Here is a 25,684-nt window from a genome sequence, read left to right on the forward strand (position 1 = left end):
ATACGTAAGTAGTCTAGAAATTATCTGCCAGACAAGTGGGCAGGTGGAGAAAATTTCTGAGTGAGTGAGTGAGTTTGGTTTAACGCCGCTTTTAACAGTATTCGCGGCGTGTCAGCTTTATGTGGGAGGAAAGCCCAAAGTGATGCAGGTCTCAGACGTTTACCACTTCGATGAAACCCACGAGCACGGGTATGGTGCTGACAAACCTAGAAACATAATCAGGGTGAACCGGGATTCGAACCCACAATCATAGGTTTCTGGCATGCCCAAGGGACAAAACTCTGCACAGCGAATCGCGGCGCCTTAGACGACTGGGCCACCCGTGCCCCCTGAGAAAATTTCTGACAGCCCCAAAGAAAAGTTACCGAGGCAAAAGAGGTAACTGACTGCAAAATTCCTGTTTCCACCCTTGACGAACTATGCTGGAATTTCTGCGCTCGATTGTAGCGCCACCAGTGACTATTACGAGTTATGTCCCTTCTATTGACCAATCTGATTCCATGTATCGTACCACTTCTATTTGTTTCAGTGAAGAGTGAAGACAATCTGATCAATAATCAAGACCTCTTTTCCAATAAAAACGTTTGGCAAGTGCATCAAATGACATGAGCACCTTGATTAAAACGTGAAAATATCTGTTGATGCTAAGTTGTCGGTACACATGCTTTGCAAATCCTGCAACCGACCAAAATCTGCACAGCAGTTTATGAACCGGATGTAGATTTTGTTACGCAATTTTGATTGGACTATGCATAGACTCGTTAGTACGGACAAAATATAACTCCATAATACCAGCCTAGTTTGGCAAGACTGGAAACTGGACTTTTATAGTCAGTTAACTCACTTGCCTTGGGAAGATACAGGCAGGCAGCTATTTCAAACAGTGTATGTGACATCAAACTGGAGGATTATGTACATTTTCATTATACAATGACATGTAATATCTAGTTCTGTTTCCAGATCACCATCATTTTTTATGTCAAATAAAAATATCTCAAAACAGTATAATACCTATCATTTACAAACTACAAGAATGGTCCATTTCGCCACAAGACTTCATAATAACACAAACCTATAACCTATTATTGTTAGACATGGATACCCTACCTGTGATTTTGCAAAAGACAAATGATTTAAGGACATTTTTGTGATTTTATTCCTCTATCATGTCTATATTATTACCAACATAAAAAAATTGAAAAAAATCTATTGTCTGCCTCCATGGTCTAATGGCTAGAGCGTCTGAGCGAAGTGTGGAAGGTCGATGGTTTGATATTTGGTGGCAAGACTGTATTTGTTGCTTCAGTGTCTGTCGCTAGGCATGAAGATGATAAAACAAGGAGTGGTTGTTTCCGAGTCAACATAATCATGATAATGGCAAGCGACCAGTTATCTCAATTATTTTCATGATGCTTCTAAAATATTCCATGTATAAAGTTGATTGAACCAATTACTTTGATATTTTTTTTAAACTATGAGCAAATATGCTTTTTTTTCTGTCTGTGGAAAAGGTTTGAGTAGATTTCTGTTACAAAGTGACGAGAGGAAATAGAACAGTGACAGTGGAAATAGAACTTTCCCGTTGACTAACTGTACAATTCCCACCATTGTTTAAACAGCGCGTCACTCGATCACGCTCACAGCTTCAGTTATACAATGTACATTCTTAATTATCTCTGGTATCGTACTAAGTTATTTTATCAAAATTAAAATGTTTCTTTATCAATTTGTCGTATGCCAACTGATGTGAACCAATATTTACAAAATTCAATCTGCACATGCTTATCCAAAACACTACGTACCATAGATTTTGCACTATAGATAAACAGGTTATGCTTTTTTGGAAAAATAGATAAATTAGGTCTTAGATTTGTTTTGGGGGGAAGAAATGACTGACAGGTAGTATGTGATAACAGAACTATTTGTGCATCATCGTGGTGTAGGATTTCTGTTGACACAAGGATGTCATGTGACAGTCTTTTTTTAAAGTTGGTGCTTAATATATGGTGTGATTTGAATATTTCCTAACAAGTGTCAGTTTTGTTTAACATTTTGTAAACTACTTCTCTCTTCTCATGAAAACGGGCAAAAGTGAAACGAGTTGTGATCATGTGTGCTCCATAACGGGGGATTGGCAATAATTCGTCCTTGGTGATAACTGGTTACTATAGCACGTACTGTCTCTGAGTGGGGTATCCATGTTAAACTGTGGCATGGTATCTCAGTGAGCTAGCAATACAATACCAGTATAAGTAGAGACTAGTACAAGCCATTACATTAAACACTCAGCCTACATTTTACACCTAATCTTTGGAAAATATGTATGGCAATCAGTCAGTTTCCCAGAAAACACTGAACTGAAGGCTGTGCCCGGATAATGCAGTCTTACCTTAAAAATACTACCCCCTAAAAGACATGTACATACTCTTGTCAATCCCACCTGTCAAGTGCCAGCGTTCATAACACAAGTTATTGATTATTTGTATTAGAATATATAATTCCCAGCAGGAAATAAAGATTGGTACCAGCACAGTAATTATTTTTCAATCTACCTTGTCTTCATGACCAGAGGTTGACAAATCAAAGCTAATAGCAAATTTTAGTGACATGTTGGTCGTCAACAGTTCAATACAGGGGCCTAATACTGAATAGTCTCATTCGGATTTTTTGGACACCGGGATGAGAAATAGGGTTTTCAGAGCGTAGAATTCTAATGCTAGATATAGGAAGTGACATTATTTAAGAATATCAAATGACAACCTACACAGAGAAGCGATCAGCATATCCCTTCCTCCTTGAGCCATAGCAATCCGAAGTGCAATCTACTTCCTACATTCACTCGGGTTCCACCACACACATCTGTCAACATTTCGATAACTTCCGGTCTTAATCGAGTGATTCCGTAAACTTCCGGTAGCTCCATATATTTTCCTAACAACGATGAACAGTTAATACGGTCGTCTGCTGGAAGAATAAACCAAATACCCAGAATTTACCCACCTAGTTTTTACTTATTTGTCTTAAACTAACAGTGAGTTCTTAGAAATTGCAAATGGCGCGTGCACGAAATAACGACAGTAATTAAGGATTTTACAGAAAAAAATAACTTGTCACCCACAAATCTTGAAAAAAATAATTATGTTTCACATTCAAGACTTTGAAAGGCATTAAAAAGTGATACACATAAGGAAGAGGATTTATGGATGTCAGCTTCTTTATTATGAGGAACACAACGTTTCGGTGTATATGCTTACTCCTTCAGCAGGTATGTTATGCGGCAGAGAGCATACATATGTACATGTAAGAACAACAAAAGTAATGAGATAATAAAAGGTGGAAACTTAACAAGGGAAGCCAACAGCCAATTGCGCTGATAGTAATAAGTATTTTTTTGGCCACACGCACAATGCCATTATTTGTTTTACCCACAGTTCATATTCATGTTTTTTTGTTATAATTTTTTGTTTTTAATTCAAAAACTATCTGGTTTTGCAGCTGTAGCTGAAGAAATATCTGGTCTCGATACAAAATCCCAAATACCAAATAAGCGGTCCCTGACGACAAGCATGGATTGCTGAAAACAATCACGGGATCTATGGATAATGAATTTAATGAGTGTTGTATACTAGTATATGTCATAGATACACACACCGCTCTCACACAACGATTGTTTAATTATAACTTAAGAAGAACAATGTTTGCATTTCACGAACTTCAAAGACATGGGAACCAAAACGCAGGTTGTGTGAAACATTGTCTTTCTCGAGAAAAAGACGCTTTCCAAAAACGTGCGCCATACTTTCCCAAATGCAATATTTGAGGGAATGTCACCGTCACCAGTAATCACATGGGCAAACGGTTTACAGTGGTGCCTTCGTCATAATCACTTGATAACATTGTTAGAAAAAAATGAATATACATAAATCGACAAAGAGGAAAGAATGAAAGTGTTGAAACGAACATCTATATGAAAATACCATTGGAGCCATAAGCGTATTAGCAATCATTGGAGTTATGAACGTACTGACATTCAATTGAGCCATACACGTACTGACAATCATTGGAGCCATACACGTACTGACAATCATTGGAGCCATACACGTACTGTCAATCATTGGAGCCATACACGTACTGACAATCAATGGAGCCATACACGTACTGACAATCATTTGAGTCATACACATACTGACAATCATTGGAGTCATACACGTACTGACAATCATTGGAGTCATACACGTACTGACAATCATAAGAGTCATACACGTACTGACAATCAATGGAGTCATACACGTACTGACAATCATTGGAGTCATACACGTACTGACAATCACTGGAGTCATACACGTACTGACAATCATTGGAGTCATAAACACACTGACAATCATTGGAGCCATACACGTACTGACAATCATTGGAGTCATAAACGCACTGACAATCATTGGATTCATAAACGCACTGACAATCATTGGAGTCATACATGTACTAACAATCATTGGAGTCATACACGTACTGACAATCATTGGAGTCATACACGTACTGACAATCATTGAAATCATAAACGCACTTACAATCATTGGAGTCATACACGTACTGACAATCATTGAAGTCATAAACGCACTGACAATCATTGGAGTCATACACGTACTGACAATCATTGGAGTCATAAACGTACTGACAATCATTGGAGTCATAAACGTACTGGCAATCATTGGAGTCATAAACGAGTAGCCGTTATCTGAATAATATTTTAGCCACTTTGATTGGACTCTCATCAATTAACAGACTTCCGTTAAGAATGAATACATTGATTTCAAATTCGTCTTAGTTTAGGTTATAGCACGGGAACCTGGTGTCTAATCATTGAAATGGTTAGTCTTGGTGATTTCTTCCATGGTGTTTACCACTTTGGCCAAACCCGAGAGCACGGGTATGGTGCTGACAAACATAGACACATAATCAGGGCGAACCGGGATTCGAACCCACATTCATAGGTTTCTGGCGTTCCCAGGGGGCGTAACTCTGCACAGCTAAGTGCGTCGCTCCAGATGATTGGGCCACCCGTGTCCTCAAATAACATAGAAGGAAGTCGGGGTCCATGAAAATCTTTTAGCACAGAGGTTTACAATTACTGTTTTGAAAAAAATACAAATTGTTGATAATGACGTGAATGATATGACTATTACTATTACTTATTTCTAATAATAACATATGCGGTAAGTACAAGTAAAAGTATTAACATACTATTATAATATCAACAGTGACTGTTGTGTATTTACCTTTTATGCTATTTGTATACATATGTTAGAACTGAATCATTACGAACCGACCCGTGAAGTTCCGGGTTAAAATAGGTCTTCAGTAACTCATGCTTGTCGCACGAGGAGACTCACGTGATCGGGCGGTCAGGCTCGCTGACTTGGTTGATGCGTGGATCGATGCTCATGACATCAATAACTGGATTGTCTGGTCCAGACCAAATTATTTACAGACCGCCATGATATTGCTGGAATATTGCTGAGTGCGGCGTTAAACAACAAACACCCAAAACAAACAATATTTACGAACCACACTGATACCATCTGAGAGTCACAAGACGCTCGTCCGATTATTTAACTATTTTAGCTAGCTGTTTGGAAAATATCACATTAGCAAAGCCATTTCCGCTTCCGTCCTCTTTCACTGATCCACCATCATGGTAGGTCAGCGTTGGCTTGACTGAAATTAAATCGACCCTAAGCGGTTTAATCTGGTACTTGAAAATATAATCAAGGGCATTGTGCGATAAAATAAAAGTCGTTTATTAATATAGCTGATATATTTTATGCTTATTGTTCACATTTGAACTGTATTGTTGATGTGACTGGTGTGTGTACTCGCCAAAACACACATTTTCGGCATATTGACACTATAGGTACCTACACAAATCGGGTGTCATAGAATGAAATACGTTTTAGAAGTTATGGGTTTCAGTCACGTGGCATTTATTGTAGACGGTTGTTAACATTTTGCATTATCGTGCGACTGATTATCCCTTGAGGATGGATCAGTAACTGTCTTGCAAGACGGTTTCAGATCGGATAAACTTCTATCACATTGGATGTATATTAATCTTAACTAATAATTAACCGATTCACGGATAGGCACTTTCACCGATCATTTTCGTCCGTGACTTGTGCAAATGTAAAGGGATTTGTGAAAATAGTTTTTCCAATAGCTATCGTCCGAAATGAACTGGAGATAACTTGGATATTATTACCAAAGGTGTCTACCCCTTAATCATACAGAAACAATGTTTAGAAAGACTTCCGTTCGTAGCCCTCCTCCAAAAGTGATATATAATTGCATATAGCATATTTCCTCCAAATATATATACCTTTGAGGGGGGACACAGCCGGGAGTTTTTTGGTTGGTTTGTTTGTTTGAACACTGCACTGAGCAATATTTCAGCTATATGTCGCTTGTCTGTATATAGTCGAGTCTGGACCAGACAATCCAGTGATTGACAACATGAGCATCAATCAAGTCAGCAAGCCTGACCACCCAATCCCGTAGGTCGCCTCTTATGACAAGCATGGTCGCCTTTTATGGCAAGGATTGCTGAAGACCTATCCTACCCCGGATCTGTATCAGACATTGAATATGTTGACGCATGGTCTCTTGTTAGGTTCATTTGTCAGAAGCTCTGAAATTGTAGTTTTGTACCATTTTGTAATGCTCCCCTTTTACTGTCAAACCATTACTGGTCACTAATATGTACACAAATTCATCTCTGTAACATTCTTGACCCGTGAATATCCGGGGTAGAATAGGTCTTCGGCAACTAATGCTTGTCGTAAGAGGCGATTAACGGGATCGGGTAGTCAGACTCGCAGACTAGGTTGAAGCATGTCATCGGTCCCAATTGCGTGGATCGATGATCATGATATCAATCACTCGATTATTTACAGACTGCCGTCATATAGCTGAAATATTGCTGGGTGCGGTGTAAAACCAACCAACCAACCAACTGTAACATTCTTATTCAGATTTGCCCAGACTTGGATGTTTACAGTCCCTCCATCATACAACAGTGAACTGAAATATTCCATGTTAGAAAAGTGAACAACTTAATTTCTATTGTAGACCACCTCGAAGAAGAAGACCAGGAAGCTTAGAGGCCACGTGAGTCATGGACATGGACGTATCGGTGAGTTTGGATTCTTGTGTGCACCTTTGTAACAATTGCACCCATCAAACTGTATCGGAGATGTCCCTCCTAAGGATGTTTAGCAGGCAGTCTTTGCACCTACTTGCCAGTACTTATGTTTACCTTTCAGCATCTGTTTCACTTGACTTTTGTCAAATTTTACTTGATACAGCTTTCAGACTTGTGGCTGAGGTCACAGATGTGAATAATCAGTGAAGTGATTTGAAGTATATGTGCAAATTTCATATTTGCAAATGACTAGATATTTGCTGTTACAGGCAAACACAGAAAGCATCCTGGAGGTCGTGGAAACGCAGGTGGACAACATCATCACAGAATTAACTTTGATAAATAGTAAGTAGTAGTGTTGCAGATTCACTGAACTATGAATATGAAAAGCAGATATAACCATGTGGGTCGATGTTGATGACCAGATCGTGTGGATGAACAAGGGCATGCCTCACACGAGTCCGATGGCATCTACTCTGAAACAATGCCCAGATTGTAGATTTGTAAATATATACGCAGGATAAACATGCAGTCGAACCTCGTATTGAACTTGGATGTGTTGAATTCCTGGTTGTCTCGAACTCATTTGGGAATTCGAAGAATCCAAATTGAGCTTTAAGTCACCTATTGACTGGAACAGTTAAAAATAAAAAAATAACGTGTACACACCCACCAAACTATCAACTCATTTCACATACAATTGACTTATTTCACTGCTATTGACGCATCAAAGGCTGGATGCTGTCAAACAAGATGCCAGTGTCCTTACACGCCTTATTGACAAGCACACCTTACAACAGTGATGCAAGCTGATAACTGTATACACATCCATAGCAAATAACCAAGTGTTCTCACTTGAAAATTGAGAAATGAGTAAAACAGATCAACATTGTTTGTGAATTTATTTTACAAGGTATGACTAAAACAAGGATGCCAATCCAAATGGGGAGAACGATGATATCCATGAATTGCCTCCCCCTTTACTACCAGCAACCTGGGCACTGAAATTTATGTAACATGTTTGCTTTCAAAAAATTTACTTTGGTGATTTTCTTGAACCCTATATAACTGTAAATAAATTTCAAGGTCCCCCCCATGAGTTCGAGACAAAGATTTTCTACTGTTTAGTTTCACATGGTCCTTCTGGAATTGTTTTGGCACAATTGGCTCTCATTTAACGCAAACACTTGTCTTATTTCTTGATGTACATGGTGTGTATTCTGGGTTAGAATTAGTTCCCAGCAAAATGTGCTTGTCTAAAGAAACGACAAATGTATTATGGATATTCCAACCATTACGCTTTTGAGCCTAAACTATGCGTATTGCCCTTGTCCTCTCCAACATTACAAGTTTTTAAGGTTACTTTTCACAAAATATTTTCATGTATAACATTAAGTGGAGCATATTGTTAATGCACCTGTCGCCTGAACTTACACAGGGGATGTAGCCACGTCAAAATAGTATATATTTTTATGATACCTGTCAAATTCATTTATAAATCTATCACTTTTCACAATGTCTGACATACGTTTGTCATATCAATAAATCATATTTTATCGATAGATTAAAAATTTATAAACTATTTCCTACAATGTTATTGAAAAAATATATTCTCAGACTCATGCTTCGACAACAGGTCCATGTCGACATTTCCAAAGTGCAAAATATAGATGTTTCAACCAAAACTTTTATAAATTATATTAAGTCTAATGATATCAACAAAAATATTTACTAAAAGTTGTTAAACTTACATCATGGATAATTTATTATTTCCATTTTGTGCGACTGTAATGTAAGTCAAATGACATATCAGCTTTCGTTTTCCTCGACTTTAAGATTTGGACACTGTGTAATGCAAAATATATGCATGAGAAATCTTTGTCAGCTTGTAACCTAGCATATTTTTAATATCCATCACTATTTCCTGCTTAAGACTTTCAAAATAACACATTTTAACCAAAACCATTCGTCTGAATCTGACATGTATCGTACATGGTATCCATTGCTGTAATTTGATTGACTGCCTTCGGTCACATGCTTGAATTTGACCAATCATGATCATTGTAGCAGATTTCAACAAGAAAGCATAATTGGAGACCAATTTCTATCCTATAATATCATGTTACATCTTCGAAAATACACCAGGGAGGTTACTGTCATATTATTGAAGTAATTACCTTTCTAATGATACTGAAGATCAGGTATAGTCGCACATGTTGTTCATACAAAGCTTAAGAATGGAGGTGTTTATCAGTATTATCTCATGTTACTGTACAGAAGCCACTGTTATCAGGAAATGGGTGATGCCAGATAAAATTGAAAATTCTTTTTATAAATAATCTTCATATTACGTAAACAATGAAAATAAAATTGACGTAGGTAAGTGGATATTATAAAAATGTTACATCTGCTGAAAATCCTCGTGAAATGTTTGTGTGCCCTTTAGCATGTAAGTGTGCCAACTAGTTGAGAAGTTTTGATCAATCTCAGCAGTCGAAGCTTAGATTTTTTCCTGTGAGCCACTTTGCTCCTGGTTATATTTTTTCTGGGTGCCATTTTGAACTTGAAGGAGCCACATTTAAATTTTTGGAACCACATTGATTTAGGCATACAAAGAATTTACCTTAGAAATGAAATACATCAAGACAAGATTGAAAAAATTCCAACTGTTGTAATGTGTCTGAACAACAAACTTTGGAAGCTTGCTGGAATAAAAACAAGTCTTTGAACAATTACCCTTGTCTAAGGACAATCACTGGAAATCATTCAGCCAATTACCTGAAACAATACTGTTGCTGCCTTTTTGCTTTATCATGTTTATTCCAATGTTTTATGCATTCGCTTGGAAGTCCAATTCATTTATTACTATCAGACACATTCATAGCAGATAAGTAATCTTGGTCGCTTCGCATCCCAATGCTGAATTCTCTGATTCCACTAAGCCCACTAAGATCTGCATCTAATAAATGCCTTTTAGGAGGACTGCTGGCAGTAATAGCCATAGTTATGTCATTCATGTTAACATTCTGTGTGGAACATTTCTGTGTGGGACAGTTGGACTTAGAGATGGCTGTTGAAAAAAATAGCAAATATGACACCATTGTGAAAGTTAACTGTGAAATGTGCACATGACCTGAAATACATAAACTTGTAGTATTACAGACGATAGCATCAGTAGAACGGCTTCAGTAGCAATGTGAGGCGTTAAACTACTCCCTAAACCAGGGAAGTCATGTTGATACAGACAAGCAAACTTCTACTCCATTTTTTTTTTTCAATATGTGAAATATTTTAGTGTCCAAGCTTATTTTGTTTATGGGAGAAAACTGGCAACCAAGCAATAAATACAGGTCACTACTTGGAGGGCTGCATCGTCTAACTTCGTGAATGTCTTTTCACTAAGGCTAGATAATAAGCAGTCATATTTTAGAAAGATTGCTCTCTTCCTATTGATTGGACCCGTGAAGATCCCAAGGTAGAATAGGTCTTCAGCAACCCATGCTTGCCGTAAAGGGCGACTATGCTTGTCGTAAAAGGCGACCAACGGGATCGGGTGGTCAGGCTCGCTGACTTGGTTGATACATGTCATCGATCCCAATTGCGTGGATCGATGCTCATGATATCAATCACTGGATTGTCTGGACCAGACTTGATTATTTACAGACCGCCACCATATAGGTGGAATATTGCTGAGGGTGGCGTTAAACAACAAACCAACCAATCCTATTGATTGCGATTGATAATGCCTAACTTTATTTTTTGCTTCATACTGTGCATTAAGCTTGGTCACATGTTCATAATTTTCCATTTGTTTGTTCATGTTAACTTGTCCCGAAGTACATTTACCAATGGATTCATTTAACAACCATTGTCACAAGGTTCTTTTGTCTTGTTTATAAGTGAACCTTTAGGCACTGGGAACATATTTTAACTGGCCATTGCCATTTGAACCATTAGTGGTGTAATGATACAGTGATACAGTATTGTATCGCTAAACGAGACCCACGATACATCATACATCTATTTTTTTATCGCTGTATCGCGATAAAGCGGCATAAAACCATACTCACTCTCTGCATCACGATATGCACGATACATTCATTACATGTTCTATTGGTGTGAAAACGTGAATAACAAATTGTTCAACCACCAGCTTACGCAGATTCTCTAGTATTTCATAGTTGAACATTGAAAGAATAACGTTCACAGTCCCTTTAGCCAATATATTACTTCTCTACAATATCCAGTCTTTGATCATGTTGATCTCTGAAATTTGACAACAAATGTTTGGTGGTTGTTATTCACCTGCAAAAAGAAAGAATATTAACTTGTGAAATAAAAGCACTGTATCGGGATACAAATCCTATCGCACCCATGGTATTGAGATACCTATTGCATCTAAACCCCCCTGGATTGTCTGGTCCAGACTTCTTAGTACAGGGCGCCATCATTTATGTGAAATATTGCTCGGTGCAGCATAACATGGAAATTGACGTGAACTTGATGAATGTTGTTTCATGGTCATGCAATCAAGTTTTTTTGTATGTACACAACTATATTTGAGGATATAATTTCCAGCCATCCAGGTTACTTTGGAAAGGTTGGTATGAGGTACTTCCACAAGACCAACCAGAAGTTCTACTGCCCAACCATCAACCTGGACAAGCTGTGGTCCCTGGTGTCAGAACAGACACGAGAGCGCTACCAGACCAAGAAAGATGTGGCTCCTGTCATCGATGTTGTTCGTGCTGTAAGTTTATTATCTCTATTGGGAATTTCAAATATATAGTTGATATGTTGCTCGAAAAGCGGAAATTCGGTTCGATACCAGAAGACATGAAATTATTGTACTTGTTGCTACCCTGTCTGGTAATGGATATTTAGGGGTTTGAACAAGGAGAAGTCAACTCATTGGGCCTACTGTATTTGAGTTGGGTATGCATTAGAAACTGCAGCATGGTAACTTGGTTGCATAGATACCAACTGTCCCAAACGTTTGGTATTTGCTATGAATTTGCAACTAAAATATGTTTTCTTCCTTTATTCATATGAATAATATGTCAATCTATGGTAGGGGGATATTTTCCAGGACGTATCAACTGGAATGAAGTGCATTTATTGTGTTGCATCTGATAATGGAGAAACTCATATTATCAGAGTTAGTATGGTATTACGCCACTTTTAGCAATATTTCAGCAATATTTCGTCAGGGAACACCAGAAATGGGCTCCACACATTGTACCCATGCCGGGAATCGAACCCAGGTCTTCGGTGTGACGAGCCACTAGGCTACCCGAGCTCCCCTTATATTATCAGAACTTACTTTAGTAAAATAGGAAAAAACTATAGTTTTGGTTCTCAGGCACTGCCCACATCATAAAGTTCATTGCACGTTTTGTTTGTTTCCATTTTCAATTTTTTTGTGCATTGTGTAACTGTTTAAGTATTAGGATCTTTATATTGGCAGACTTTATGATGATGCAGGTGGTGTCCAAGAACCAAGACTATTATTTTTTTAGCCTAAACGTTAAATTATCAACTGAGTTTTGTAATCATAAGGCTGTATTGTACTGTAGATGGTTCATATTGTCCGGTTAAAATCATAACAAGATACTAATTGTAATAAGGTAAAGTTGGCAGTATGGATCCAGTATATTGGATGGCTATTCATGTAGTTGTTCGAACTAATTGCCAAATCATTGAAATGATGAGATTTAATACAATGGGTACTCAAGGATGCATGGAGTTGGAATGCTGTTGACTTTGTATGTTACTCTTACTTACTGATTTACTTACCGTTTCTGTTGACAGGGTTACTTCAAAGTTCTAGGAAAAGGAGTACTGCCTAAGCAGCCTGTTATTGTCAAGGCCAAGTTCTTCAGCAAGTCTGCAGAGACCAAGATCAAGAAGGTCGGAGGAGCTTGTGTGCTTATGGCATAACGTGGTTGTACAAAAAAAAATAATAAAAAAGTGAAGAAATTCAAATTGTTGTCTGTTTATTATACCAGTATATAGAATTACCAGTGGAATTTACATTCAGGTGTACACAAAGGTGTTGAGACCTGTACGCTGAAGTGTTTTTGCCACAGATTCTTGAAAAAAAGAGACCCTTTTCTATTTTTATTTTCAAAATATTTCTTCAGGATTCACGTTTAATATGTGCTGTCAGCTGAATTGGGAGGAAAGTTCAAAGTGATGCATGTCTTGGGTGTTTACCACTTTGGTGGAACCGAGTAGCACAAGTCAGTTTGCTGACAAACCTAGAAAAAATCAGGGCAAATCTGGGATTCAAACTTTTTGATCAACCGTTTCTAGCACAAGCAGGAACGGTGACTCTAAACAGTGGTTTGAGGAATATTGCCCGGAATGAAATTCTAATAATTTGTTGTCTAATCTGACAAATATGTTCCTCATCTTGCCATGCTGCAATGTGCTGATATTACTTCAGCAATTTCATTTTCCAATCCACAATGTCAAACACATGACTTTAAGACAATTGTCTTGCTGCCAGTATTTAGAAATCACTTGGTGTGTTTTCATTACTGTGACAGTCACTGACTTTCCAGCAATAATCATTCACACACTGAAACAGTTGCATTAACTACAGAGAACAATTAACCCAGCTTTTCATATTATTTATTTCTGTCCGCACTAAATGTCTTAAATTATATTAAATTTTAAAAATAATTACACTGATCAGCAAGTTAACCAAGTTTAACTAAATGTTGAACAGCATTGTTTTGTTTGTTCGATGCCACACTCAGCAATATTTCAGCTAAACGAAGGCCATTTGTAAATAATCTGGACTAGACAGTATAGTAATTTATGTCAGAAGCATGGATTTAGACAATTGGCATATGACAATGTGTCGAGTCTGCGAGTCTGACCACCCGATCCCGAGTCTGACCACCCGAGAGGCCTCCAACAACAAGTATGAGTTGGAGACCAATTCTAACTCAGCTGTTCAGGGTTTCCAGCAGCACCAAGGAATGCCAGCAGTCTTCTGGTTTAAGGCACGCTGATCCTTCAGCAGAAGCAGGCGATTCTCCATCTCGCACAAGACTTCCGGCTCTCCGAAGCTCAGGGCATTCTGCTTACTCGATCTTCATGATGACTTGTATGAACCGGTAGATGTTAGTGTTCTGTTGAGACGGTTGTTTGTATTCTTTTTTAAAGATACTGTTACGGTTTGTAAGTGGCTGTTTCGGTTAAATACTGAAAATAGGTCTTCAGCAACCCATTCTTGCTGTAAAATGCGATTATGCGTGTAAGAGGCGCCATACGTAATCTTATTAAAATCAGATATAAGTTCTCGCTGCTGCTAAACAAAGATCTGAGATTTGACCCATTACGGGTCACATCAGGACGACCTTTCATCCGACCTTTCATCCGACCATTCAAAGCGTCGCTTAACAGATCATGAAAGTGACAGTCGGAATGTGTTTTCTAATCATGCAACCTAGAAAGTGGCATTGAGTGGCTAAAACAAGGATTGGTCGGCTCGGAGTCAGTATACTGTGTCTGAGTGGGGTATTCATGTTAAACTGCGGTATGGTATCTCAGAGGGCTAGCACTATAAATCGGTATCAGTCCGGACTAGTACAAGCAGCCACACACGTGCATGCACGTCGCTATATAAGTGCAATAAACTTGGAGGCGACGTTAAACCCAATTTCACCTCACCTTAATGTTGTCATCTCATCAGGTGGTGAAGTAAAAAGGGGTTTAAGTTCTCGTTCAAGATTATTGCACTTACATGAATATAGCGACGTGTGTGTGCGTGCGTGTGCTTATACTAGTCCGGACTAACGTCGGTTTTGTAGTGCTAGCCCACTGAAATACCATGCAGCAGTTTAACATGGATACCCTCAGACAATGAGTTCTTGTCTTAGCCCCTCAATGCCGAGCACCTGTCAGGATAACAAGTACACTCTTTTAACGTCGTTCGGTATGATGCGGCCGGGGATCGAACCCAGAACCTTCCACACTCTCTTCATCAAAACCGTCAGGGTCAATATCTGGGACGTCACAATCGTCGCCGAAAACTCGGATAATGTTTGGACATAGGTGTTATGGATTATGGACAGCCATTGGTTCATGCATCCGACTGGCTTTGGATGTATGCACGTTATTTTGTGTGAAAAGTCTTGATTGAGAAGAATCAAATTTTCCCCATTCAGAAACAAGCATCCTTAAATGACACGAAACCCATTCCATATTATTCACAAGAAATCTCTGCCAAAAACAGAGTCGAAGGTTCCGACTTTATAATGAGCATGTGTTTATGAATCACTATCAAATAGCAATGATACCAGGTGTTTGCAAGAAGGTGAGCGTATCCTGACCCACCAGTGGTACATATCACAAACACACGCAAAGTCAAGTCAAATGTTCACCTGAAAAACAACAACACAGGAATACATGGTAAAGTAAAAAAGGGAATTGCAGCGGACATCATTTTTGTCACTGATGCGTCACATTTGAGTATGCCCTGCACGTGTCCACCATGAAACTTTGTGAAAGCTTTACTGAGGCCTTGCAAGTTGTAAGTATTGGAGAAAACACGCTCACGAGGTGTTGGTAGACAGAGCATGCCCTGGGGAGAGGGAAAAACCAAGGGGGTTTTCCCGACCCCCAGGGCATGCTCTGTCTACCAACACCGATGGAAAGTGTGTTTCCATACTTATAAACCGAAAAAAGAAACTTAAAACAACATTTATCAACATTTTTATGTTTCGAACATACTTTCCATGAACCTTAGGAAACGCGCGTAAAATATCTGTTGCTGGCGTACGGATCTTGAAAAGGACATTCTAAACACCAGTGAGACTTATCAACACCTGTGTAGCCTCGTGGTACACTCACTGGGCTACAGACGTGAAGGTTGTGAGTTCGATCCTCGGGAATATAAAGAAAACAATTGTCGTTTGATTTTACATTTCATTACATGTTACAATCTGAACGGAAGTTACATTAATAAAATACCCAGGACATTATATTATAGCAAATACGACTTGAATATCCTATAAAATCCAAGGGACATTACAACGTCCCTGTTTATGAGATTTAACCCGACTCTAAAGTAACAGCGATCCCAATGAATAGGTCTATAAGCCTGCATAAACAACTTCTGAGCATGTGTATATACGCTCTTTGAAATCGTGGTAGATAAATGAACATCCCAGGAGACCAGCAGACATATATCATTCGATTTATTTCCTTGTAAATAAAGAAAGTAAGTTATAAGAAACACAATGCAAGTAGTCGTTGGCCCTCCGAGATTCAAATGTCTTCAAAGAATATATATAACCTGATACCATGTTGATTTATCTCAATAAATTAACTTTCAAACACCAGTATTTACACAAAAGCATTTTCAGCTTTGTAGATCCCTCTCCCACTTTGAAAGTGCAACCACATCTTAAACCCGTTCACAGAAATATTCTCGTATTCTGTCAGACAAAAAAACATTTTCAGCTTTGTAGATCCCTCTTACTCAGTCATAACTGTGCAAACATAATATCTTGAAGCCGTTTCTTCGTATTCTGTCAGACCGGACCTGTAAAACACGAAAGATCGATTTGAATAATACGAAACAGGCAAAACTACTTTTTCTCATGTTTCGAGTAAAATCCAGAGATCTATACCTCAATAAACGCAAAACATAATGAAGTCAATTTTTTAATAACATCGCTAGGGTTTAACATTTTGTTCCGTGAATTTCATGTATGGACAATCTTTAAGAGGTATAGAGAGAACAGGCTCACTGGAGGTTTAAGGACGTATAGACAACACTTTAGTTGAACGGTAGGAATTAAGGCTTTTCAAAAAGATTTTCTTTTTTAATAGAATTTGTTCTATGCATCCTAGATGTATGCCTTGTTTGTTTTGTTTTGTTTGTTTTTTAACGCCGCACTCAGCAATATTCCAGCTATATGACGGCGGTCTGTAAATAATCGAGTCTGGATAAGACAATCCAGTGATTGATATTATGTGCATCGATCCACGCAATTGGGATACGATGACATGCATCAACCAAGTCAGCGAGCCTCCTCTGTATGCATACAGACCCGGAGTCACAATAACGTATCCACATGAGTGTACGACAAGCGTGAACACAATTTTTACAAAAGTCAACTTTCCCTTTGTGTCGAACAGTACCAGCCGCTGAAAAAAATGTGTTGTGACCCCCCTACCCACACTACACACACGCACCCTATTCTTCTCTAACATATAACTCCATTAACCAAAAATAGCGTCTCCAACAAAATTCGCTACTATTAACGTCTTCCTAAGCTTTAGCGGGGCGGTGGGGTAGACTGGTGGTTTAAGTGTTCGCTCGTCACGCCGAAGACCTGGTTCGATTCCCCACATGGGTACAATGTGTGAAGCACATTTCTAGTGTCCCCCGCCGTGATTCTGCTGCAATATTGCTAAAAGTGGCGTTAAACAATACTCACTCATTCACTCCCCTAAGCTTTACGTATTTACCGAGGAGGCAATCATCACAGTAGGTTGTGCAGTCCCGGGCTCGTTCCTCGCTCAGCTCGCCCAGACAGCTATCTAGGAGACAAGTCCTTATCCTTGTGTCATTGACACGCCGTTGATAGGTATAACAGTCGCGGTAACACACCCTGCTCTCCCACGAAGTCCAGTCAGAAAGACCTGTGTCTGCCGTCCAAATACACGTAATAAACTCTTCATTTACACAAACACAGAATTTGCCAGTTTTGTGATTTAAACAGCGTAGAAAGTGAATACCCTTTTATTACCAATATGCCCGAAAACAGTTCATTGATAAATATCATATTTACCAAAATGTATTTCGTTAATGTCCAGTTACAATGCAGAAATAACGAAAAAAATGTCATGTACTTATTGCATGGTACGAAGCTAAGAGGTGAGGTGAGGTGAAACTGGGTTTAACGTCGCGTCCAAGATTATTGCACTTATAAAGCGACGTGCATGTACGTGTATGTGTTTGTGTGGCTGCTTGTACTAGTCTTGACTGATGCCAATTTATAGTGCTAGCTCACTGTTTTAGCCTCTTAATGCCGAGCGCCAGACAGGGTAACAACAAGTACTATCTGTTAACGTCTTTTGGTATGACGCTGCCGGGGATCGAACCCCGGACCTTCCGCTCTCCGGGCGGACACTCTACCACTAGACCACGGAGGCGGTCTATGAAGCTAAGAAGTTCCACATGTGTTACCTTGTAAATGTATAAACACGCATTACTATATAACATCTACTGTGGGCCTATGGTCTGTCCTAAGTATGAATAAACACATATTGATTCACATAAAGATAGTGCGGCGAAAGCCACGAACAGTGAGTGAGTGAGTCAGTTGGGTTTAACGCCGCTTTTAACAGTATTCCAGTTATATAACGGCGTGTCAGCTTAATGTGGGAGGAAAGCCCGAAGTGATGCAGGTCTCAGACGTTTACCACTTCGGTGAAACCCACGAGCACGGGTATGGTGCTGACAAACCTAGAAACATAATCGGGGCGAACCGGGATTCGAACCCACAATCATAGGTTTCTGGCGCCTTAGACGACTGGGCCACCCGTGCCCCCCTCTGTATTGAGATCTGATAGACCGATCATTGAAAACATAATGCATACATGGGACGATGAAACCGACACAACTAAGCTCGTAAAAACATTCTCGAAAACACGTAAATCTAAAGAATAACGGTGTGGCCAAGGTCCTAACAATATTAATACTATCCCTTTCGTCAAATGTATTTGATGGGAAATTGAAGGTTTGAGAAAGCATTTACAGAAATCCGACTTTATTAATTTTATCAACAAATTTCATTTGTGGAAACATGGTGTGATGATGACCGAGTGGACATTCAGGAATGTAAAGGTTTTAGTTCAATACGTGCTAAAACACAAGGTGCTATTAGAAACTCTGGTGGAATCCAAGTTTACATAAAGAAATCTATTGTAAACCTTTGTACTCTCCTTAAAAGTGACTTCTGAAATATAATTTGGTTAAAAATTTACATTCCAGACCATAAAACTGTTTACCCTGCAACTGTTCACCTGAAGGATCGAGTAAGCATGCAGACGAATCATTATTTGAAATACTAATATCTGACGTTGCCTGCCATCTGACAATGACAGTTCTGCCGCAACCCCACTAGAGCAAGATTTCTATACCTATACCGCCACTACAGATGGAATTTGTTATGTCAAAATAATGATGCGATTCAAAAATCATCATGAGACTATACTCAAGAGAGCGCATTTTTCTTCTTTGGCACCCCCGATTTCGGCACCCCCTACAATGTTTTTTTCCACTAGAGCAATAGGTTGTGCCCAAAGCATACAACTGTGTCCAAAGAATTCCCAATTGAAAATTTGTGCCCAACTATAGTAGAGAACACAAATGGAAGAAGCGAAATATACAACTATGGAGAGCATGGGCATACGTGCAGAAATGTCTGTGTTCCAACATATACTAGTGGAGAATGCATACGAAGGCAACTTGCTACCAGATATATCCAAGGTAGACTATTTGGAAGGAAATCTAGGCAGAACACATCTAGAACCTGTGGAGGGCCTACCAACATTTGTTGACGATATATATGTATTTGGCTATCTGGAGGAAAACGATATAGTATCTCTACGAGTATCTGTGGGACGTTCGGAATCCAGTAGGAGCACATCTTTGCGAATACATAGATTGCCCAAATAGACACCTACGAAAAACATTTTAGCATCCAGACGTACAGAAAAGGGGTTGTTCTCGAATAGAAGTATCTGTGTATGCACCAGACGAAGACATAGGACCTTGGGTTGTATTCTAGAGAAATTCTTCTACAAACGAAGGTGTAGAGTTTGGTCCATTTCGATGCTATACAAAAGCAAAGGATTCCAAAACTATTCTTGCACCATCCAAACAACCAACAAAATATCCAAGGCAAATAAAAAGTAAAATATTCTCGCCCATGGGCCAAACATTCTTCTCGCCCATGGGCGAAATATTTCAATATCGCTATAGAATAGTTGAATTAAGTTAAATTTTGGGTCATGATACTTGAAATAAATACATTTATGTATTTGCGAAACAAAAACATGAGTTTCCAGTAAAGGAACATATTCTCGCCCATGGGCCACACTTCGCCCATGGGCGACTTAGTGTAAATATTGAAGTTTTCAACAATTCTGTTTTCATTTTTTCTTCCTTGGTATGTTCCCATGAAAACAGCATGTTTAATTTTGTAAATACCTTGGACCGAGACTGGGCAAAGACCGTAGAGTTTGTGAATTATTGGGTTTCCAGAATTAAAATGGGACGTGTTGTAATATAAATGACCCTGGTAATTACAGACCCATTACTCTTTTCGAAATATCTGGTAAAATCTTTTCCAAAATTATAGGCACTAGACGCACCAATTGTGAAAACCACAGGTTTTAGAAAGGGGTTTCAAACTGTGGACAATATATTTATACTTAAAACTATTATTGATAAATATCTAAGATTTCATAAAGGTAGACTATACTGTGCCTTTATTGATTTCAAAGCAGCTTTTGATTCTGTGTCACATTATGCTCTGATGTATAAACTTCGGACTGGTAATATTAAAGGTTGTTTTTAGATTAATTAGAAATATGTATGAAAATGTGAAATCATGCGTATCTCTGAACTCTGGATTTGCTAAATATTTTGACTGTTCATTTGGAGTTAGACGGGGTTGCCAGTTGTCACCATTATTAATGACATTGTAGATTATTTGCAACAAGATAAGCAATGGTGTATTAGTATAGGTACTCTACAGTTATTTATGATGCTTTTTGCAGATGACATTGTGGTAATAGATAGTTCAGTTATTGATCTTAAAAGAGATTAAATAAACTTTCCCAATATTGTGATAAATGGCAACTGCAAATTAATAATGTCAAGAGCAAGGTAACTGCATTTCGCAAAGGTGGTCGATTAAAGAAATATGATTTTTTTTCTCTAGTTACATGTCCACTTGAAATGGTTTTAGTGTATAAATACGTAGGTGTACATTTTTCAAGCTCTGGCTCATGGTTTAATACACAGAAAACTTTAAGACTTCAGGCCAATAAAGGTTTGCAATCACTAACAATAATGATTTTCATAAGTTACCTTGACATGTTTTGACTCATTTATTTGATGTCAAGCTTCTACCAATCTTGTTGTATGGCTGTGAAGTTTGAGGATTTCATCCTTCAACTGATATTAATACATTCCATGATAATTTCTGAAAACAGCTTTTACATTTAAGACGGAGCACCCCTAATACTGTTGCAAGAGGAGGGGGGGGGGGGGGGGGGGGGGGGGGGAGAGAGAGAGAGATAGGTCGTTATTCACTCAAATCAAGCCAATATATGAAAATTATTAAATATTGGACTAGATTGATATTTCAAACTGATAATCCTATTTTGAAACATGTTTATGATAATCAAGTGTCCTTGGCTAATAAAGGTATTGAATGTTGTCCTTTCATGTAAAAAAATTATTATAATCTTATGGTTTTGGTTCTGCCTGGTGTAATCAAGATGTTCCAAATGGAAATAAGTTTATTGTTTGTTTTAAGCAAACATGTATAGATATAGACCAGCAAACTTAAGCAGTTAAGTAAATTAAAAACATTTTCCAAACTTGAAATGTATTCACAAATTAAACCATGCATTGTATTAGAAAAATATTTAACATCAATACCTGTTAGAGTATATCAATTTGCTCTTATTTCTTTCTGTTGTTCTAGCCATAACTTAATGCTTGAAGAAGGTAGAAAAATTGGTCTTTCTAGAGATGAACGCTTCTGTCTATTTTGTGTAGTCCGTGTAAATTTAAACTGAGTATCATTTTTGCATTCAATGTCAATTTTATTCAGATCTAAGAAATAGTCTTATACCTAAGTATAACCATTCACAACCTTCATTTGATCAATTTTGCATTCTTATGTCTTGCCAAAATGAACATGATATTAATAACTTAGCTGAATATGTTTTTCTTGCTTTTAAGAAACAACAGTTTTTTTCAAATGTATGCAATAATTAAATTATTACACTATATATATCAACTGTATTATCATTGAGATTCACTAGTGGTCAGTAGCACGTATGTTAAGAAATTCACACAAAAATCACATGGCACGGATTGTTTTCCTACATATTTCAGCTTTATCTTAATGGCTATATATATCCCTGAGATAATCACGAGCAACGATCCACGCGATGGTACACAGTCAACAGTTCCCGAGCTGGACCACCCCATCCATCAGGTCGCCTGTCAGGACAAGCATAGGCTACTTGGGAATCCCCACGGGGTTTGAATATTAGCAAGGCCACACTATTTTGTTTGTATATATTTAGACATACTTATCTACGCATCTAGACATGGTTCATTTGACATTCCTTATTACTTTTATTGCAATTAACTCATATAAAATGCGTGTAACATTTGTTAACGCTGTCAATGAAAAGACAGCTTCAGCCATAATAGATTTTGTAAAAAATTATCGTTTCAAGTATTGAATGGACAATGCAAAATTGCTACTGTTCATCTGATGTTAATATCTTATTTACAAATTTATAATTTGCCAATAAAAGATGAACAGCTGAGAATGATTTGATTGGCTTGTTAAATACGAATTTGTACAAAAGAATATATTTATATCAGAGAAGTTAAATACTTTTACAACAGGAATAAGCGAGCACTGCTGTAACGCCGGCATCAAATTTACTGAACAGTCCGTTTGACTCCAAATGAGAACCATGAATTGCAAAATAACTCGAAATACAGAAACGTGTATGAAACATCAATACGGTACTTGACCATGAATACCCTGTACCCAACAAAATCTGAATTTTCTTTAATTTAAGACCCATGACGGATGAAGTTCTTTAAGAAACTATCATGTAATTTTGTATAGAAATGTGTACATGACACGTAGGGGGACAAACCGTGGAAGGAACAGCGCATACGCGCATGCACTGCACGGTCTGTGGTAGGGGAAATGACAGAAACGTTGTTTCGTTAGGCCTGCCACGCCCACATCTTATTGCAGCCCCACCTGTTAGTCGAGAAACTACACTTTTTGATTTGCCAAACATTCGGGCAACTTGTGAGATTGATATCCTGGACAATATCACTCCATGGTAGACACTTGCTAAAATGTTTAACATTTCGGTTATATATATATATTGATACGCTGCATATGCAGATACCTTACCAAATGTTACGCCATTCCAAATATTTATCATAAAAAATGAATTGTTACCCCTAGTTCACTACTATGCCCAAAAGTTAGAATTACTAAAGGCCTAGTGTGTGTCAACCATAGCCCAATGAGGAGTGACATCCCCCTGTGTTTTCCACAGGTCAGTGAGGCGTGACATAACACACCGTGTGTCGTCCACAGCCCCATGATGCGTTACATATCTCTCCCGTGTGTCCTCCACAGCCCCACGAGGCGTGACATTCCTCCCCGTGTGTCGTCCACAGCCCCATGAGGCGTTACATATCTCTCCCGTGCGTCCTCCACAGCCCCACGAGGCGTGACATTCCTCCCCGTGTGTCCTCCACAGCCCCATGAGGCGTTACATATCTCTCCCGTGCGTCCTCCACAGCCCCACGAGGCGTGACATTCCTCCCCGTGTGTCCTCCACAGCCCCACGAGTCGTTACATATCTCTCCCGTGTGTCCTCCACAGCCCCATGAGACTTGACATTCCTCCCCGTGTGTCCTCCACAGCCCCATGAGGCGTGACATTCTTCTCCCGTGTGTCCACCACAGCCCCACGAGGCGTGACATTCTTCTCCCGTGTGTCCTCCACAGCCCCACGAGTCGTTACATATCTCTCCCGTGTGTCCTCCACAGCCCCATGAGACTTGACATTCCTCCCCGTGTGTCCTCCACAGCCCCATGAGGCGTGACATTCTTCTCCCGTGTGTCCTCCACAGCCCCACGAGTCGTTACATATCTCTCCCGTGTGTCCTCCACAGCCCCATGAGACTTGACATTCCTCCCCGTGTGTCCTCCACAGCCCCATGAGGCGTGACATTCCTCCCCGTGTGTCGTCCACATCCACACGAGGCGTGACATTCCTCCCCGTGTGTCGTCCACAGCCCCATGAGGCGTTACATATCTCTCCCGTGCGTCCTCCACAGCCCCACGAGGCGTGACATTCCTCCCCGTGTGTCCTCCACAGCCCCATGAGGCGTGACATTCTTCTCCCGTGTGTCCACCACAGCCCCACGAGGCGTGACATTCTTCTCCCGTGTGTCCTCCACAGCCCCACGAGTCGTTACATATCTCTCCCGTGTGTCCTCCACAGCCCCATGAGACTTGACATTCCTCCCCGTGTGTCCTCCACAGCCCCATGAGGCGTGACATTCTTCTCCCGTGTGTCCTCCACAGCCCCACGAGTCGTTACATATCTCTCCCGTGTGTCCTCCACAGCCCCATGAGACTTGACATTCCTCCCCGTGTGTCCTCCACAGCCCCATGAGGCGTGACATTCCTCCCCGTGTGTCGTCCACATCCACACGAGGCGTGACATTCCTCTCTCGTGTGTCCTCCACAGCCCAAAGAGGCATTACACATCTCTCCCGTGCGTCCACCACAGCCCCACGAGGCGTGACATTCCTCTCCCGTGTGTCCTCCACAGCCCCATGAGGAGTTACATTCCTCCCCGTGTGTCCTCCACAGCCCCACGAGGCGTTACATATCTCCCCCGTGTGTCCTTCACAGCCCCACGAGGCGTGATATTCCTCTCCCGTGTGTCCTCCACAGCCCCATTAAGGAGTGACATTCCTCCCCATGTGTCCTCCACAGCCCCATGAGAAGTGACATTACTCCCCCGTGTGTCCTCCACAGCCCCATGAGGCGTGATATTCCTCTCCCGTGTGTCCTCCACAGCCCCATGATGAGTGACATTCCTCCCCCATGTGTCCTCCACAGACCCAAGAGGAGTGACATTACTCTCCCGTGTGTCCACCACAGCCCCATGAGGCGTGATATTCCTCTCCCGTGTGTCCTCCACAGCCCCATTAAGGAGTGACATTCCTCCCCCATGTGTCCTCCACAGCCCCACGAGGCGTTACATATCTCCCCCGTGTGTCCTTCACAGCCCCATGAGGCGTGATATTCCTCTCCCGTGTGTCCTCCACAGCCCCATTAAGGAGTGACATTCCTCCCCCGTGTGTCCTCCACAGCCCCATGAGAAGTGACATTACTCCCCATGTGTCCTCCACAGCCCCATGAGGCGTGATATTCCTCTCCCATGTGTCCTCCACAGCCCCATTAAGGAGTGACATTCCTCCCCCATGTGTCCTCCACAGCCCCATGAGAAGTGACATTCCTCCCCCATGTGTCCTCCACAGCCCCATGAGGAGAGACATTCCCACCCGTGTGTCCTCCACAGCCCCATTAGGCTTGACATTCCTCTCCCGTGTGTTATCCACAGCCCCATGAGGAGAGACATTCCTCCCCGTGTGTTATCC

At 40.0% G+C, this 25,684-nt stretch overlaps 2 protein-coding genes across 2 annotated transcripts in view; one reads left to right on the forward strand and one right to left on the reverse strand.

Annotated features, from left to right (window-relative positions):
• The window catches only part of LOC139462409 (DENN domain-containing protein 2A-like), an 81,829-nt gene extending 78,967 nt beyond the window's left edge, over positions 1 to 2,862 (reverse strand). Inside the window, exon 1 of the mRNA XM_071244107.1 lies at positions 2,765 to 2,862. The gene's annotated coding sequence lies outside the window, so the exon portion shown is untranslated. The remainder of the gene's footprint in view (positions 1 to 2,764) is intronic.
• A 2,791-nt stretch (positions 2,863 to 5,653) lies between these two features.
• Positions 5,654 to 13,180, forward strand: LOC139462410 (large ribosomal subunit protein uL15-like). The gene is made up of 5 exons (XM_071244109.1): positions 5,654 to 5,695; positions 7,123 to 7,186; positions 7,465 to 7,540; positions 11,774 to 11,945; positions 13,007 to 13,180. The coding sequence occupies exons 1-5, from the start codon at positions 5,693 to 5,695 to the stop codon at positions 13,133 to 13,135; spliced, it is 444 nt and encodes a 147-aa protein (XP_071100210.1). The 5' UTR covers positions 5,654 to 5,692; the 3' UTR covers positions 13,136 to 13,180.
• Positions 13,181 to 25,684: the final 12,504 nt, after the last annotated feature.

Source organism: Haliotis cracherodii, unplaced genomic scaffold, assembly GCF_022045235.1.
Source record: "Haliotis cracherodii isolate W230 unplaced genomic scaffold, xgHalCrac1.p SCAF_15, whole genome shotgun sequence".
Classification (NCBI taxonomy): domain Eukaryota; kingdom Metazoa; phylum Mollusca; class Gastropoda; order Lepetellida; family Haliotidae; genus Haliotis; species Haliotis cracherodii.

Coding starts and splice junctions, on each gene's coding strand:
- LOC139462410 (XM_071244109.1), top strand. Junction 7,541..11,773: donor AGAATTAACTTTGATAAATA/GTAAGTAGTAGT, acceptor TATAATTTCCAG/CCATCCAGGTTACTTTGGAA. Junction 11,946..13,006: donor TCATCGATGTTGTTCGTGCT/GTAAGTTTATTA, acceptor TTCTGTTGACAG/GGTTACTTCAAAGTTCTAGG.